We start from the raw sequence: 19,173 nt of genomic DNA, 5'->3' as shown, positions 1-19,173 counted from the left end.
CTTCAGCCCAATTCACCCATGCTGCCCAAGATGCCCATCCCATTTGCCCGTGATTGGCCCATATCCCTCTAAATCGACCCTATCTATGTAGCTGTCCACATTTCCTGTTCCTATCACCCCCTCTGGCAGCTCGTTCCTTACACCCACCCACCCCTTTGTGAAAAGAACTTGCCCCTCAGGTCCCCTTTAAACCTTTCCCCTTCTCACCTTAAACCGATGCCCTCTAGTTTTAGAGTCCTCTACCCCAGGGAAAAGACTGTGAGCACCTACCCTATCAATGGTTTCATAAACCTCTATAATGTCACCGCTCAGCCTCCTCCGTTCCAGGCAAAACAGTCCCAGCCTGTCCAGTCTCTCCTTGTAACTCAAGCCCTCCGGTCCTGGGAACAATCTTGTAAACCTTTTGGGCATCCTTTCCAGCTTAATCACATTGGAAACACATGGTGGAAACGCGTCCGATGCCATACTCCAGACGGGTTTTGGAGGAAGAGAAGACAGTGCATGGATGCAGGGAAAGAGCTGGAAGTGAGACCAATTGGATCGTTCTTTAAAAAAAAGCCGGCATCCTCACCACGGGCCACTGGTCTCCATAGCTACGGTAGTTTAGACAACTATGTGGACAGCGGACTCAGTGGACGGCTTTACATTGGTGGAATAGATCAGGGGCAGTACTTGGTGTTTGAACGTTGGATCACAGAGCACTTGTACCCATCAGATAGGACTCTGAAGGAAGGATTTAGTGGGGGGAGAACATATACCAAGTATCCAGAGCCCATCTAAAGTGTGCCCTCTGAAACCTAGGCTGGTAGGCACTCTCCAAGGCTCTGAGCTCAGGAATTCCCTCCCTCAACCTTGCCACCATACTCCTCCGAACCAAGCTTGTCGACCAAGCTTGGAGCTACATGCCCTGTGGCTCATGGCTTCAGAAAGCTCCAGAGAAAGACCTTGGGAAGATTCTTCAGGTTGACATGGCAGATCAACGACTGCTTTTCCTGTATTACACTGCCTTTGAGGTTTGACCATTGAGTTTGAAAGAAGGTTTGCAGACCTGGAACACTCTCTATTTTTCTCCTTCCACAGATGCTGCCTGACCTGCTGAGTTTTTCCAGTATCTTCTGATTTTGTTTCAGGTTTCCAGCAACATGATAGGGGCATTCAAGAGGCTCTTAGATAGACACATGAATGTGCAGGAAATGGAGGGAGATGGACATTGTGTAGGCAGAAGAGGTTAATTTAGTTAGGCATTTAATTACTAGTTTAATTAGTTTGGCACAACATGGTGGGCTGAAGGGCCTGTTCCTGTGCTGTACTGTTCCGTGTTCTATCTGCAGTTTTTATTTAAATTTTCATTACCAGCATCATTGTCTCAGCGGAGGGTAGATCTTATTCAGAACACTGAGGTCTCCCAACACCTTGCCTAGATATTCCTGGGGTTTGGGAGGAGCTGAGGTTTGGAGAGGGATGGCAGTGGAGAGCGGGAGCTACAAGTGGGAAAACTGTCCTCTCCCCTTGCAGTGAAATAGAGCCATGGAACAATGCAAGATCCACAAAGGTGTAATGACGGGGAGCCCGTCAGCTCTTGAACATTAGATTCAGCTACTACATAATTCATTCCCAGTGATTGCAATTTTCATAATCACATTTGCATATTCTTCACTGCAATATATTCAATTGAATGTGACCTGTGCATATTTACTCCTAAGAGGGATCATTAATTATTTAATGCTCCCGAGCATTCTGTGACAGCTCCTGAAAAACAGAACAATATATTCCTTTCTCCACCAACTCATCCCCTCCCCAAACAGCAGTGGTCCAGAATACCAGATTAGTTAAAGCAGGGAAGGGGGCCATTTAGCCCTACACACCCAGACTGGCTCCGTGCAATCCATCTCGTCCCATTCCCCCATGGCCATGCACACCCTTCCTTTCAGATATTTATCCAGCTCCCTCTTGAACCCCACAGTTGAATTTGCCTCCACCACTCCTCCACACTCTCTGTGTAAAAAGGAAAGCACATCAATGTCCTACTTCCTCAGGGGGCTAAGGAAATTCGGCAAGTCCACCATGACTCTCACCAATATTTACCGATGCACCATAGAAAGCATCCCATCCGGATGTATCACGGCTTGGTACAGCAACTGCTCTGCCCAAGACCGCAAGAAACTGCAGAGAGTTGTGAACACAGTCCAGTGCATCACACAAACCAACCTCCCCTCCCATCTACATTTCCCGCAGCCAACACATTCAAGGACCCTTCACACCCCAGACGTTCTCTCTTCTCCCCCCCCCCTCCCATCGGCCAGAAGATACAAAAGCATGAAAGCACGTACCACCAGGCTCAAGGACAGCTTCTATCCCGCTGTTATAAGACTCTTGAATGGACCTCTCATATGGTAAAAAATGAACTCTTGATCTCCTGATCTACTTCGTCATAACCCTTGCACTTTATTTGTCTACCCGCACTGCACTTTTCTCTGTAACTGTAACACTATATTCTGTATTCTGTTTTCCTTTTTTACTACCTTGATATGCTTACATATGGAATGATCTGTCCGGATGGCACGCACACAAATGCTTTTCCCTGTATCTTGGTACAATTGACAATAATAAACCAGTACCATTGCTAATATATTTTCCCCACGTCATGACTAATTTACTTGCCAGTCACTTTCATTCTATGTCCCCTGGTCCCTGACCCTTCCACTAATGATGACAGTTTCCCTCAGTCGACTTTGCTTATTCCCTTTGTTATTTTAAATCCCTGTGTCAGATCCCCTCACAACCTTCTCTGTTCCAAGGAAAACATCCCAGGTTCTCCATTCTATCCACAGAAATAAAAGTCCCTGATCCTGGAATCATTTTAGTAAACTTCTGCACCAAGGCCAAACCCTTCACATCTTCCCTAAAGTGTGGGGCACAGAGCTCCATCCGTGGCTGAACCAATGGTTTATAAAGATTCATTATGATTTCTTGTATTCTCTGCCTCTTGTTAATAGATCCCAGGATTCCAGCTCCTTTTTATAACCACTTTCTCAACCTATCCTGCAATGAATTATACCCCGAGATCTCCAGATCTCTTGTCCTTGAACCCACTTTGCAAATGTGCCTTCTAATTTGTAGTGCCTCTTCCTGTTCTTCCTATCTAACTGTGACACATTTCTCACCACTAGGTTCCATCTGCTATGTCCCTGCCCCTTCCACTGGCCTGCTGCTGTTCTTGCCCTCTATTACTGACCTTTGCTTAGTTGACGATGCCTCCAAGTTTAATGTCATCTGCAAATTTGGAAATGGTGCCCTGTACACCCGTCAGGCGTGGTATTGTAGCAGTTAGCATAACGCTATTACAGCGCCAGTGACCCAGGTTCAATTCCGGCCACTGTCTGCAAGGAGTTTGTACGTTCTTCCCGTGTCTGCGTGGGTTTCCTCCGGGTGCTCCGGTTTCCTCCCACATTCCAAAGACATACGGGTTAGGAAGTTGTGGGCATACTATATTGGCCCCGGAAGCGTGGTGACACTTGCGGGCTTCTCCAAGAACACTCAACGCAAAAAAGATGCACGTCACTGTGTGTTTCGATGTACATGTGACTAATAACCTTATCTTATCCAAATCAAAATACATTCAACAAAGTCCCAGTACCAACCATCATGGAACTTTACTGTGCACTTCCTTGACAAGGTTCCCCATGGTAGGCTAATCCAGAAAGTCATGAGGTACGGGATCCATGGAGATTTGGCTCTGGGGATTCAGAACTGGCTTGCCCACAGAAGGCAGAGGGTGGTTGTTGTAGGAGAGTATTTGACCTGGAGGTCGGTGACTAGAAATGTTCCGCAAGGATCCGTTCTGGGACCCCTGCTCTTTGTGATTTTTATAAGTGACAAGGATGAGGATGTGGAAGGTTGTGTTGGTAAGTTTGCAGATGACACAAAGGTTAGTGGTGTAGAAGACAGTGTAGAAAGTTGTTGCAGGTTACAATGGGATATAGACAGGATGCAGAGCTGGGCGGAGAAGTGGCAGATGGAGTTTAATATGGAGAAGTGGAGAAGTGATACACTTTGTAAGAGCGAACTTGAAGGCAGAGTACATGGTTAATGGCAGGATTCTTGGCAGTGTGGACGAACAGAGAGAACTTGGGGTCCAAGTACATAGATCCCTCAAAGTTGCCACGTAAGTTGATAGGGTGGTTAAGGAGGCATATGGTGTGTTGGCCTTCATTAGCCAGGGGATTGAGTTCAAGAGTCATGAGGTAATGCTACAGCTCTATGGAACTCTGGTCAAACCACATTTGGAGTATTATGTTCAGTTCTGGTCGCCTCATTACAGGAAGGATGTGGAAGCTTTGGAGAGGGTGCAGAGGAGATTTACCAAGATGCTGCCTGGATTAGAGAACATGTCTTATGAGGAGACGTTGAACGAGTTTGGGCATTTTTCTTTGGATCAACGGAGGATGAGAGGTGACTTGATAGAGATGTATAAGATTATGCGGGGCATAGAGTGGACAGCCAGCACCTTTTCCCCAGGGTGGTAATGGCCAATATTAGAGGTCACTCATTTAAGGTGCGTGAAGGAAAGTTCAGGGGAGATGTCAGAGGTAGGTTTTTCACAGAGAGAGTGGAATGCCCTGCCGGGGTGGTGGTAGAGACCGATAGGAACATTTAAGGGACCCTTAGATAGGCACATGGATGAAAAAGAGGGTTATGGAAGGTGAAGTAGAGAGGGGGATAGATTGAATGGGGATAGGGTTTATATAGGTCAGCACAACATTGTGGGCTGAAGGGCCTGTACTATGCTGTACTGTTGTATGTTCTTACAGTCCAATAAACAACTCTTCACTCATACATTCTATTTTCTGTTACTTCCCAGCCACGGTCCCTTTAAATCCAAGGCTTGATGACAAGCCTATTACGTGGCACTTTATCAAATGCCTTTTGGGAGTCCATATACTACATTGACTACATTTCCCTCAATGTCCCTTTCTGTTTCTTCATCATAAACTTCATAGAGTAAGTAGGACACAATTTGCCATTAACAACCCAAGCTGACTTTCTCCAATCAATCCACACTCATCCATTGAACTGTTAATTTTATCTTTGATTACGGTTTCCAGAACTAACCCCCAACTAACCATCTGTAGGTTTATTCCTGAACCCTCATTTGAACAAGGATATAACCTCTGGAAACTGGAAACAATTTTCCAGTTCTCAGGCACCACCCTTGAGCCTACAGATCTTTGGAAGATAATGGCCCAGGTCTCTGCACCTTCCTGCCTCCCTTCCTTCAGTGACCTGTGATGTATCCCCTCTGGACCCAGTGATTTATCCATTTTAAGTGTGGATAGCTTTTCAAGTTTCCCTTCTTAATCAACTTTTAGCCCATTTAGAATTTCAACTACACTTTCCTTTGCTGAGACTCCAGCAGCATCCTCTTCCTTGGTCGAGACTGATGTAAAGCACTCATTAAGGACCCCAACCATGTCTTCCTCCTCCGTGAGTAGATTTCCCTTCTGGTCTCTGATCGTGCCCCTCCTCTCCTGTTCACATCTGCAGAACATTTGCTTTCAATGTTCCTTCATATTCATTCTTTCTTCAAAGTTAAAGGAGGTTTGGCTTGTCACCGAATACTCTAACAAACTTCAACAGGTGTACTGTTGAAAGTGTCTTGACAGGTTGCGTCACGGTCTGGTACGGCAATTCAAATGCGCAGGAACATAAAAAGTTGTAGAGAGTAGTGGACTCAGCCCAATACATCACGGGCACATCCCTCCCCACCATCGGGAGTATCTACAGGAGGTGCTGCCTCAAGAAGGCAACATCCATCATCAAAGGTCCCCACCATCCGGGCCATGCCATCTTCTCACAGCTCCCATCGGGCAGGAGGTACAGAAGCCTGAAGTCCCACACCACCAGGTTCGGGAACAGCTACTTCCCTTCAACCACTTGCTTCTTGAACCAACCGGCACAAACCTAATCACCGCAGTTTAGCAACACCATGACCACTTTGATCACTTTGCACTAAAATAGACTTTGTTTTTGTTCTAATTGTGTTCTTTCTTGTAAAAATTGTGTTTAATTAATATTTAATTTACATTTTTCTTGTGGATGCTGTTTATCTGATGCTCTGTGCCTGTGATGTTGCTGTAACTAAGTTTTTCATTGCACCTGTGCACACATGGACTTGAGCATCTGACAATAAACTCGACTTTGACTTTGCTTCCCTTATCTGTATTTCCATTGCCCTGATATTCGTTGTAATCAGCCTGATTCTGTCTCACGTAGCATGTGTTATATTCACTTTTTTCCTGCTAAATTTTACACTGTACTTTTGCATATTAGAGACCTCTGGCTTTAATTTCTCTCCCTTATCCCTCGCGGTTCTGGATCTGGACTACAGCTGAACCACCTCCACCATAAATTAAAGTTACACTATTGCCTGTCAAGCTTTAATTCCAATTTACCTGGGCAGATTTGTCCTCATCCCATTGAAATTGCCCCTTCTCCCATTGATTGCTGTTGTGCTGGAGTGAGGTTTATAAGCATTTCTACTGTTATTCTAAACCTTAGGATATTAAGATCGCTTTTACCTAGATGTTCCCCACTGATACTTGTTCCACAGCTCATTTCCCAGAAGTAAGTCCCTACTGGGCCAAAAACATGAAAGTTCTCCTGAACACATTCAGGATCTCCTCCCCCTCTTTGCCCCTTATGTCATCAATGTCCCAGTCCATATTTTGATGGTTGAAACCCCCACCGTCATTGCTCTGTGGGTGTTGTACATCTCTGCAGTTTCTTGCAAATTGACTTCTCATTATCCTCCTTGTTACTTAGCGGTCTGTAGAACAAACCCAGCAGTGTTATTGCTCCTCCTTCACTCTGAACAGACAGATTCCGCCCTCGATTGTTCCAGGACATCCTCCCTCTCCAGTTCTGCAATGTTTTCCTTAATCAGCAGTGTCACTTTCCCTCCCTCCTTCCCTTGAGCACCTTAGATCCAGGATTATTCAGAACCCATTCCTGTCCTATTTTAGCAAAGTCTCTAATATTGCCACAGTGTTTTCATAGAGGGAGAAAGAGGGAGAGAGAGAGAGAGAGAGAGAGTGAGAGAGGGGGGTGGAGAGAGAGAGAGAGAGAGAGAGTGGGGAGAGAGAGAGAGATAGAGAGAGAGTCACAGAGAAGTACAGCACAGGAACAGGGCCCTCGGCCCATTGAGTCCACACTGACCATCAACCAGACATTTACACTAATGTCACATTAATCCCATTTTAATCCTCCCCACATTCCCATCAAAGGAAGAGGGATATGGTCCAAATGGGACTAGATTGGATGGGCACCTTACTTGGCATGGACGGGTTCAGTCGAAGGGTCTGTTTCTGTGCCCTATTACTCTAACTCCCCCCAGATTCTACCCCCTTACCCATACCCTAGGGGCAATTTACAGCAGCCAATTAACCCACTGACCTGCACGACTTTGGGATGTGGGAGGAAACCCACATGGTTCCTGGGAGAACGAGCAAACTCCAGACAGACAGCACCGGAGGTCAGGATTGAACCCAGGTCTCAGGCACTGCGAGGCAGCAGCTCTACCTGCTGTACCACTGTGCTGCCCTATTATACTCACCAACCTTCTTGTGTTTACATACACTGTAAACACGGCGGTGTGGTGGTTAGTGTAACGCTTTACAGCGCCAGTGACCTGGGTTCAATTCCTGCCACTGTCTGTAAGGAGTTTGTACGTTCTCACCGTGTCTGCCTGGGTTTCCTCCGGGTGCTCCGGTTTCCTCCCACATTCCAAAGACGTACAGGTTAGGAAGTTGTGGGCGTGCTATATTGGCGCCGGAAGCGTGGCGACACTTGCGGGCTGCCCCCAGAACACTCTATGCAAAAGATGCATTTCACTGTGTGTTTCAATAGACATATGACTAATAAAGAAATCTTATCTTACCTTATCTTAGTCCTTTGTGTACCCTCTCTCTGAATGGTCCTGATGAAGAATGCTCTCTCTCTAGTTCAGATATATCTTACTTCTTCCAATCTGTTGTATATTTAATTCATCCTTTCTGTGCCCGATCCCGAACGCACTCCATCCATCCCCGCTAAATGAGTCTAAATCTCCCCCATTGCGTTCCCAGCTCTGCTTGGGTGAAATTGCAGAGATTTCCTCATCTAATGTAAGCACATTCATTCCACGAAAGAGTTTCACACTTAAAAGCAAAAGAGCAAACAAAATAAGGTATTTGATCAAAATGGATTTGGTAGCTGATTTGGCTGGACTTTTGTCAATATGTAAATACGCTTCAGGAGTAATTTATTGGTTGGGAGTTTCTGTGGAAGTGAGTGATGCAGAACAAGTCCAAACCTTTCTTTTATACCCATGGCAACGTTAGTACTTTCATGGCACTGTAAGACATTTGCAGCAAAGAAAGCCATTCAGACCATCAGGCTATTCTATCTCTTTTAAGAAGTTGTAGAGTCATAGATTTTCCTCCCACATTCCAAAGACATAAGGGTAGGTTAATTTAGGTTAAAAAAGTGGGTGGCGCGGACTCGTTGGGCCGGAAGGGCCTGTTACCACGCTGTAAATAAAATTTAAAAAAAAAGATCCTCCAGCCCACTATGATTATCAAGTCACAGTCATACAGTAGAGAAACAGGCCTTTCGGCCCATCTGGTCCATGCCAACCAAGGTGCCCTATCCAAACTAGTCCCTTTTGCCAGCGTTTGGCCCATAACCATAAGACATAGAAGCAGAATTCGGCCATTTGACCCATCAAGTCTGCTCCGCCATTCAATCATGACTGATTTATTTTTCCCTCTCAACCGCACTCTCCTGCCTTCTCCCCGTAACCTTTGATGCCCTTACTAATAAAGAACCTATCAACCTCCGCTTTAAATACACCCAATAACTTGGTCTCCACTGCCCTCTGTGGCAATGAATTCCACAGACTCACCTCCCTCTGGCTAAAGAAATTCCTCCTCATCTCTGTCTAAAGGGACGTCCTTCTATTCTGAGGCTGTGCCCTCTGGTCCTAGACTCTCCCACGACTAGAAACATCCTCTCCACGTCCACTCTATCCAGGCCTTTCAATATTCGGTAGGTTTCAATGAGATCCCCCCTCATCTTTCTAAACTCCAGTGAGTACAGGCCCAGAGTTACTAAATGCTCCTTGTATGTTAACCCTTTCATCCCCAGGATCATTCTTGTAAACCTCCTCTGGACCCTCTCCAACACCAGCACATCCTTCCATAGATATGGGGCCCAAAACTGCTCACAATACTCCAAATGCGGTCTGACCAATGTCTTATAAAGCCTCAGCAGTACATCCTTGCTTTTATATTCTAGTCCGCTCGAAATGAATGCTGACATTGCATTTGCCTTCCTTACTACCGACTCACCTTCCAAACCTTTCCAATCCATGTACTTGTCCAACTGTCTTTTGAAGGTTGTTAATGTCCCTGCCTCAACCACTCCCTCTGGCAGCTCGTTCCACATACGCACCACCCTCTCTGTAAAAAAAAGTTGCCCCTCAGGTTCGTATTAAATCTCTCCCCTCTTGCCTTAAACCTGTGCCCTCTAGTTCTTGATTCCCCAACCCTGGGAAAAAGACTTGAGTGCATTCACCCTATCTATGCCTTTCATGATTTTATACACCTCTGTAAGATCACCCCTCAGTCTCCTGCACACCAAGGAAGAAAGTCCTAGCCTGCCCGACCTCTCCCTATAACTCAGCCCATCGAGTGCTGGCAACATCCTCGTAAACCTTTTTTGCACTCTTTCCAGCTTAATGGCAGGGTGACAATCCAAGAGAAACAAACCCAACCTATCCAGTCTCTCCTCATAGGTGCCTCACAGCTCCAGAGACCCAGGTTCGATCCTGACCTAGGCCGCTGTTTGTGTGGAGTTTGCACGTTCTCCCTGTGACTGCGTGGGTTTCCCCCGGGTGCTCTGGTTTCCTCGGACATCCCAAAATCATATGGATTGGTTGATTACGTGGCCACAGAAAATTGACCCTAGTGTGTGGGTGAGGGGTAGAATCTGAGGGGCAGTTGGTGGGAATGTGGGGAGAATAAAAAATGGGTTAGGGTAGGATTGGTGTAAATGGGTGCTTGATGGTCAGCATGGACTCGGTGGGCCGAAGGGCCTGATTCCAAGCTTTATGACTCTGTAACTTATAGATGAAATTCATAGTTCCCTTCCAGGCATCATCCTCGTGAGACACAAGAGACTGCAGACACTGGAATCTGGAGCAACACACAAGATGCTGGAGGAACTCAGAGCGTCAGGCAGCGTCCGTTGGAGGGAACGGACAGTTGACGTTTTCAGGTCGAGAGTGAATGAGTGGAGGGGAGATAGTCAGTATAAAGAGATGAGAGGGAGGGATGGAGCAAGAGCTGGCAGGCGATAGGTGGATCCAGGTGAGGAGGGCTGTATAGGCAGAGGGAGGAGGGGGAGAGTGGGAGAGAGTGACAGAGGCTGGCAGGAGACTGTCCATTCCCCTCCACAGATGCTGCCTGACTTGCTGAGTTCTTCCAGTATCCTGTTTGTTACCATCACGGTGAATCTCCTCTGCACCCTCTCCAGAGCAATCACATCCTTCCTACGGTGTGGTGACCAGAACTGCACACAGTACACTAGCTGAGCTCTCCCATTAGTCCCACTCCCCACCTGCTCTTACCCCAGAGACTTGGACGTCTTCCTTTTCGAGCACTTATTCAATACCCAATTTGAAAATTGTTATTGAATCTACTTCCTTCCACTCTGCAGGTTGAACCTGCTAAATCACGTTATCATTTTTCTTTCCAACATGGAAAGAGGCCCTTCAGCCCATCAGGTCTATGCAAGTTCTCAGGGCCATCCCATCAGTCTTGAGCTGCCCACTTATCTCAACGTAACTTATTGACTTACACATTCCCATTAACTCCACCCTAATTCTTCTCCCACTTACCTATTCAAGGGATAATAGCACAAATGTAGAACATAGAACAGTACAGCACAGAACAGGCCCTTCAGCCCACAATGTTGTGCTGACATAGCTAGTCCCTCCTACCTACGGAATGTCCGTATCCCTCTATGAGTGAATACACACATGTATACACACGCACACATATCGATACAAGTATGCACATGCACACGGATGCATGTATGCCCACAGGTGCATGTAGACATGCACACAAACACACAGGTCTACACACGTGTGCGCACATGGACACACTAATTAATAGTATATCTCATCATCCTTTTACTGCACTGTTAATCTTGTAGCTTCATCTCAAAGTGAAATCACAGCCTAAAACATGAATATTTCATTCCTATAAAGACAGCAGTTTCTGCTTCGTGAATTCAGAGTAATTGGAATCACTTCCTACTTGTGTATATTAATTAGGCTGGATTATACATTTATTATTTATTCATGTTTTATCATGTTTGTCAGACAGATAGAGAAAGTCCCTCCCAACCATATGTTCCTCTAAATGAGCATTCCTCCTGAATTCAGGACTGCTCCCATGCCCTTTAAGCTTTGCAGAGAAAATGTCTGTGAGGGTCACTAGCCAGGGCTTGTCTTATGGACAAGTGGACCTGTGATAAAGGCTGGAAGGTCACTGTGGGTTGTAATGGTAGCCTTGAGTTAGCCATTCATCCACAGCACAGCCCATTGCACGTCCATTGGATACCTACTGCAAGCTTTCTGCATACCCATCGCATGTCTACTGCAAACCCACTGCGTAATTATTGCGGACCCATTGCAAGGCAATTGCATATCCAATATACAGTCATTAACACATCCCTTGAATCACCAAGGCATAGAAGGCTATGGCCCAAGTGCTGGTAAATGGAATTAGTGCCATAGAGTCACAGAGTCACATGGCAAGAGGCCCTTTGGCCCACTTTGTCCATGCTAATCCTCAAGTACCTATCTATATTAATCCCATTTACCAGTACCTGTTCCATAGCCTCCTGTGCTTTGGTGATTTAACTGCCTGCCCAGATGCTTCTTAAATGTTGTGAGAGCCACCACCCCCCTTGGGCCATGCATTCCAGACACCAAGCTCTGGATGAAAAAATTCTCCCTTCTAAACCTCTTACCCCTTATCTCCTAACACCACAAAGCCAGTCCACCATCTTCAGGAAGGGGAAGGGGGACGAACATGCGCCAGTCTACATTGGGGGATCAGTAGTGGAGAGAGTCAGCAGCTTTAAATCCCTGGGTGTTAACGTATCAGCTGACCTGTCCTGGGCCCAGCACATAGATGCAATCATAAGGAAAGCATGCCAGCCTTTTTACTTTTTTAGGAGGTTAAGGAGGTTCGGCCTGTCACTGAACACTCTAACAAACTTCTACAGATGTACTGTTGAAAGTGTCCTGACTGGGTGCATCATGGTCTGGGACGGCAATTCGAATGTTCAGGAACGTAAGAATCTGCAGAGAGTAGTGGACTCTGCCCAATACATCACAGGCACATCCCTCCCCACCATTGGGAGTATCTACAGGAGGTGCTGCCTCAAGAAGGCAACATCCACCGTCAAAGATCCCCACCATCTGGGCCATGCCATCTTCTCACAGCTCCTGTCAAGCAGGAGGTACAGAAGCCTGAAGTCCCACACCACCAGGTTCAGGAACAGCTACTTCCCTTCAACCATTCGGTTCTTGAACCAACCGGCACATCCCTAATCGCTGCCTCAGTACAGCAACAGAACTGCACACGATACTCTAAATTCGGCCTCACCAACATCTTGTACAACTTCTTGTATCACTTTGCACTAAAATGGATTTTGTTTTTTTTTGGTTCTAATTGTGTTATTTCTTGTAAAAATTGTCCATAACATGTTTTTTCTTGTGGATGCTGCTTATCTGATGCTCTGTGCCTGTGATGCTGCTGCAAGTAAGTTTTTCATTGCACCTGTGCACACATGGACTTGTGCACATGACAATAAACTTGACTTGACAAGGTTCATCAGCAGTGTGAGGGAACACCCTCCACTTGCTTGGGTGAGTGCAGCTTCAACAACACTGAAGCAGCTCAACACCATACAGGACGTAACAGCCAGCTTGATGGACTCTCATCCACACCCACTCACCCCACCACCGACACACAGTGGCAGCAGTTTGTACTGTCTACAGGATGCACTGCAGCAACTCACCAAGACTCCTCAGACAGCACCTTCCAAACGCAGATAGAAGTTCAAGGGCAGCAAAAGCCTGGGGAACACCCAAACCTGGAAGTTGCGCTTCAGGCCACACACCATCCTGACTTGGAAATATATCGCCGTTCCTTCACCGTCACTGGGTCAAAATCCGGAACTCCCTCCCTGACACCACTGTGGGGGTACCCACACCTCAGGGACTGCCGCGGTTCAAGAAGGCAGCTCACCGCCACCTTCTCAAGGGAAACTAGGGAGGGCAATTAAATGCTGGCTCAGCCTGCGAAGCCAACATCCCTTGAATGAATATTACCCTGTACCTCTGGCCTTAGTCACCTCTGCTACAGGGAAAAGTTTTCTCATCTCTGCCCTACTTATGGCCCTCATAACTTTGTACATTCCTATCAGGTCCCCCCTCAGCCACCTCCGCTCCCGGGAGAACAGACCCAGCCTCTCCCGTCTCTCCTCATAACTGAAACACTCCATCCCAGGCAACATTCTTGTGAACATCCTCTGCACCCTCTCCAGTGCAGTCACACCCTTCCTGCAGTGTCGTGACCTGAACAGCACACAGTACTCCAGCTGTGGCTCACCAGTGTTTTATAATGTTGTACCATAACCTCCCTGCTCTTATAGTCTTTGCCCCAGCTAATGAATGCAAACATCCGGCATTCCTTCTTCACTACCCTATCTACCAGTGCTGCTTTCTTCAAAGACCTTTGGACTTGTACACCAAGGTTGCTGGCCACCTCCCCTCTCCACTCTCAGCCCTGATGCAGGGTTTCAACCCAAAATGTCGACAATTCCTTTCCTCCCACAGACGCTGCTCAACCTGCTGAGCTCCTCCAGCAGATTGTTTGTTGCTCCAGATTCCAGTATCTGCCGTCTCTTGTGTCTCCCTCTGTTCCTCAGCACAGACAGAGTTGGTCAAAGGGCCTGGTTCTGTGTTGTATCATTCGATGACCCCATGATATCCATTGCATGTCCAGTGCACAAACATGACCTGCTTATTGGATGCCTAAGAGCAGGTAATGAAAATTTAAAAACTGCAGATGCTGGAAATAGAACATAGAATGTAGAACTTAGAGCAGCAGAGAACAGGAACAGGCTCTCTGGCCCACGGTGTTGCGCCAAACTAATTAAACGAATAATTAAACACCTAACTAGAATAATCCCTTCTGCCTACGCAACGTCCGTATCCCTTCGTTCTCTGCACATCCATGTGCCTATCTAAAAGCCTCTTAAATGCCTCTATTGTATCTGCCTCCACCACCACCCCTGGCAGTGCATTCCAGGAACCCACCGCTCTCTGTGTAAAGAACTTGCCCCGCACATCTCCTTTGAACTTACCCCCTCTCGCCTTAAATGCATGCCCTATAGTATTAGACATTTCAACCCTGGGAAAAAAAAAATACTGGCTGTCTATCCATGCCTCTCATAATCTTATAAACCTCTATCAAACAACCCAAGTTTGTCCAAACTCTCCTTGTCGCACATGCCCTCTAATCCAGGCAGCATCCTGGCAAACCTCTTCTGCACCCTCTACACAGCCTCCACATCCTTCTTATAATGGGATGACCAGAATTGAATGCAATACTGCAGATGTGGCCTAACCAGAGTTTTATAAAGCTGTAACATAACTTCCTGACTCTTGAACTCAATGCCTCGACTAATAAAGACAAGCATGCCATATGCCTTCTTTACTGCCCTATCAACCTGTGAAGCCACTTTCAGGGAGCTATGAACTTGGACTCTTTCAGTATATCAGCACTGTTAAGGGTCCTGCCATTAACTGCATGCTTTCCCTTTACAATTGTGTTCCCAAAGGGCAACACCTCAGACTTGGTCGGATTAAACTCCATCTGCCATTTCTCTGCCTGTATCTACAACTGATCCATATCCTGCTGTGTCCTTTGGCAATCTTCTATGCTAAACACGACACCACCAGTTTTCATATTATCTGTGAATGACAAGTTAACATCCATTGTGCAATGATTGGACATGCAATATTCCAGTTTGCTGGCATCAGATAATCCCAATATTGGAGACTGAATTAAACTGGACACTGAATTAACAGATCCCAGATGGAATAAAGGATAGCATTAGCTGAAGGGCTGAGATGAAGAGGGATAGGAGGAGGTAAGGTGCCGAGAATGTTCACCTCTTACCTGTGACGTGCACCCTGACTTGGAAGTGGAGGTTGAGGCCGCGAACAGACCTCTCCACCAGGATGTAGTACCACTGCTGCCAGAAGGGGGCCAGGAGACGCAGCTCGCAGACGCGCAGCTGCCCGCAGTCCACGTGGCTGGTGTTGTGCAGGGGCGGGGCCTTGGCCCTGACCTTCAGCAGCACCGGGCAGCCCCGCACCGTCTTGTTGCTGCTGCTGCATTCTGACAGTCGGACAGTCACCCAGGACGTGTAGCTGGGAATGAAAACCCTGGGGGGAGGGGGGGGGCGAAGGAAGATGAGAACATGAGGAACATATCTCTGTACAGCATAGGAGGAGGCCATTTTGCCCATTGAGTCTATGCTGTCTCACAGACAATCCCAGAGTTATAGAGAGATATAGCATAGAAACAGGTCATTCGGTCCATCTGATTCATACTAACCAAATACCAACCACCTATTTACACCAATACGACATTAATCCCACTCTCCCCACAACTCCCATCAACTGCCCCCAGATTCTACCCCCCATCCACTCACTGAGGGCAATTTACAGCGGCCAATTAACCCACCAACCTGCACATGTTTGGGATGTGGGAGAAACCGGAGCACCCGGGGGAGACTCATACGGTCATGGGGAGAGTGTGCAAACTCCACACAGACAGTGCCGGAGGGCAGGATTGAACCCGGTTCTCTGGAGCGGTGAGGTACTACCCACTGTGCCATGCACCATTTAACTACTAACCTTTCCTGTAGCCTATTCTCCCCACTTTCCCAGAATCCACTCAACTACACACCAGGGACAATTTTCAGTGACTAATCAACCGTCTTTGGGATGTGGGAGGAAACCGGAGCATCTGAACCTCCAGAGAAAACAACCCAAGTTTTTCCAACCTCTCCTCGTATCTAATACTCTCTAATCCAGGCAGCATCCTGGTGAACCTCTTCTGCACCCTCTGCAAAGCCTCCACATCCTTCCTTCACATGGTCACTGGGAGAACGTGCAAACTCCACACAGACAGTTGTCGTTAAATGTGGTTTTAACCTTTGCCCGTGAAGATTGTTCCTGCAACTTAATTTGACGTTAATATTGCTTCAAATCTTGGTACTTCAGGGAGTAACATTGAAGTCAAAAGTACGGACATGAAGACTATTGAACAGACCTCTTATATGATAAGAATGAACTCCTGATCTCCCAATCTACCTCGTCATGGCCTTGCACTTTATTGTCTGCCTGCACTGCACCTTCTCTGTAACTGTAACACTTTATTCTGCATTATGTTTTCTTTTGTACTACCTCGATGTACTTATGTATGGAATGAACTGTCTGGATGGCACGCACACAAAGGCTTTTCACTGTATCTGGGTACATGCGACAATAATCAACCAATTACCGCCCATCCCCCAATCATGGCTCACAGCATCAATTAATAGAACCTGCCCCTACAATGGCACTGCTTGTCTCTGCAGTGGCCTCATGCCCAGTGTGTGTGTGTGTGCGCGCGTGTGTGTGCGCGTGTGTGTGCGCGCATGCTGCATTTCTGTGTCTCTGTCCCTTGGCTCCAAGCCCAAAGACACTGCAGTTGGCTCCCACCCCTATGGTCCCAGGCTCTGGATTAAACCTGTACCAGGCAGAGAGGAGGACAATAGTTCCTTGAACACTGGGATCACTGCCAGCAGTTAATGGCTTCAATTAACCAGAAAGGATCTGCTGCCTCGAAGCTGATGGACTCTTCTGGGCTGTTTTATTGCAAGGTCTCCGACGTTCACACAGGGCACGACAGGGTAGATGTTAAGATGTTTCCACCAGTGGGAGAGTCTCAAATGAGGGGACGTAGTTACAAGAAAAAGGACGGGTCATTCAAATCTCGTGTGCATAGGCGTTCTTGCAGAGGGTGGTGAATCTCTGGATTTCTCTGCCCCAAGGGTTGAGGAGGCCGGATCATTAGATATATTTCAAAGTCAAGTTTATTGTCACGTACACAAGTCCATGTGTGCACAGGTGCAATGAAAAACTTACTTGCAGCAGCGTCACAGGCACAGAGCATTAGAGTCACAACATTCGCAAGAAAAACATAAATTCAACATAAATTATAAAAAAATTATAAAAGAAAGAATAAAATTAGAACAAAAAAAAGAAGTCCATTGTAGTGCAAAATGGTCAATTTAATGTGGAGGGAGATTAATTAATGTACAGAGGGATCTTGGATCAAGTCCACAGCTCCCTGAAAGTGGCAACACAAGTAGATAGGGTGGTAGAGAAGGCGTACGGCACGCTTGCCTTCATCGGTCGGGGCGTTGTGTATAAGAGTCAGGAAGTCATGTTGCAGCTGTATAAAACTTTGGTTTGGCCAGATTTGGAGTGTTGTGTGCAGTTCTGGTCGCCCCCATTACAGGATTTGGGGATTTGGAGAGGGTGCAGAAGAGGTTCACCAGGATGCTGCCTGGATTAGAGAGTATTGGCTATAGGGAGAGGTTGGACAATCTTGGGATGTTTCCTCTGGAGTGTCAGAAGCTGAGGGAAGACCTGATAGAGGTTTATATGAGAGGCATAGATAAAATCTTTTGCCCAGGATAGAAGTGTCAAATTCTAGAGGGCATAGTTTTAAGATGAGAGGGGGGAAAGTTTAAAGGAGCTGCGTGGGACAGGTTGTTTACACAGAGTGGTGGGTGCCTGGAACGTGCTGCCAGAGTGTTGGAAATAGACAATGATAATGGTGTTTAAGAGGCATTTAGACGGACACGTGAATATACAGGGAATGGAGGGATGCAGGCAGAAGAGATTTAGTTTAATTTGGCATCATGGTCGGCACAGATATGGTGGGCCAAAGGGCCTGTTCCTGGGCTGGACTGTTCTGTGTTCCATGTTCAAATGACAAGGGAATTGATGGTTATGGGGTACTGGTACAGACGAGGAGTTGAGGCCAGCATAGATAAGATAAGATAAGATTTCTTTATTAGTCACATGTACATCGAAACACACAGTGAAATGCATCTTCTGTGTAGAGTGTTCTGGGGGCAGCCCGCAAGTGCCGCCACGCTTCCGGCGCCAACATAGCATGCCCGCAACTTCCTAACCTGTACGCCTTTGGAATGTGGGAGGAAACCGGAGCACCCAGAGGAAACCCAGGCAGACATGGGGAGAACGTACAAACTCTTTACAGACAGCGGCCGGAATTGAACCCAGGTCACTGGCGCTGTAAAGCATTACGCTAACCGCTACACTACCGTGATGACCATACTGAGTGGTGGGGCAGATTTGAGTGGCTGAGCGGTCTATCCCTGCTCCTATTTTCTTGTGTTCTTGTGATCAGATGGGGAAATCGGTGTGAGGCTGGTGGGGAGGGAGTGTGGGACATTGTGTGGGCGAGGACCGGGCCCAGAGTTGTTGGCAGTTCTGCAGCAGCATCCCTTGGTGCTGTTCCTTGCCAGGAGTTCAGTACGTCAGTGTTTACAGGGGAGAAGGTATGGGAAGAGAGAAACCATGTCGGGAGCCAGCACTGGGGCACGATCGATGGGGCAGGAGCCCAGGAAAACTTGGTTGGTGGGAAGAGAGGTAACTGTATTAGTTAGAGGGTCCCAGTAGTGAGGTGGGGAGGGATGGAGAATCTTGCGGATGGTTGGGAGTTGGGTAGACTGGACGTTGAGAGCCCAGAAATAGGCGGACTGAATTTGGAGAATTCCGGTAATCCAGAGCTGGAGAAACACAAGGAATTATTGGGCTCTTGATCCAAGATGGTTGAAGAGTCAAAGGGTCAGAAAACCAAACAACCAGGAGCTGGGATCTTTCTTATTCCTTTTTTTCGGGATCTGGGTGTCATTGCCCATCCCCAATTGTCCCTGAGAAGGAGGAGGTGAGCCGCCATCTTGGATCAC

The 19,173-nt window shown here is 47.0% G+C and overlaps 1 protein-coding gene across 2 annotated transcripts in view; it reads right to left on the bottom strand.

Moving 5' to 3' along the window:
• Window positions 1–19,173, bottom strand: part of tmem8b (transmembrane protein 8B) — a 97,513-nt gene that overhangs the window by 36,645 nt on the left and 41,695 nt on the right. For both annotated transcript variants that reach the window (XM_052019880.1, XM_052019881.1), the window contains exon 5: window positions 15,300–15,568. In XM_052019880.1, coding sequence (XP_051875840.1) covers window positions 15,300–15,568 — 269 coding nt within the window. The remainder of the gene's footprint in view (window positions 1–15,299; window positions 15,569–19,173) is intronic.

The sequence above is a fragment of the Pristis pectinata genome, chromosome 7, assembly GCF_009764475.1.
Source record: "Pristis pectinata isolate sPriPec2 chromosome 7, sPriPec2.1.pri, whole genome shotgun sequence".
Lineage (NCBI taxonomy): Eukaryota > Metazoa > Chordata > Chondrichthyes > Rhinopristiformes > Pristidae > Pristis > Pristis pectinata.
This window is presented reverse-complemented; position numbering and strand designations above follow the sequence as displayed.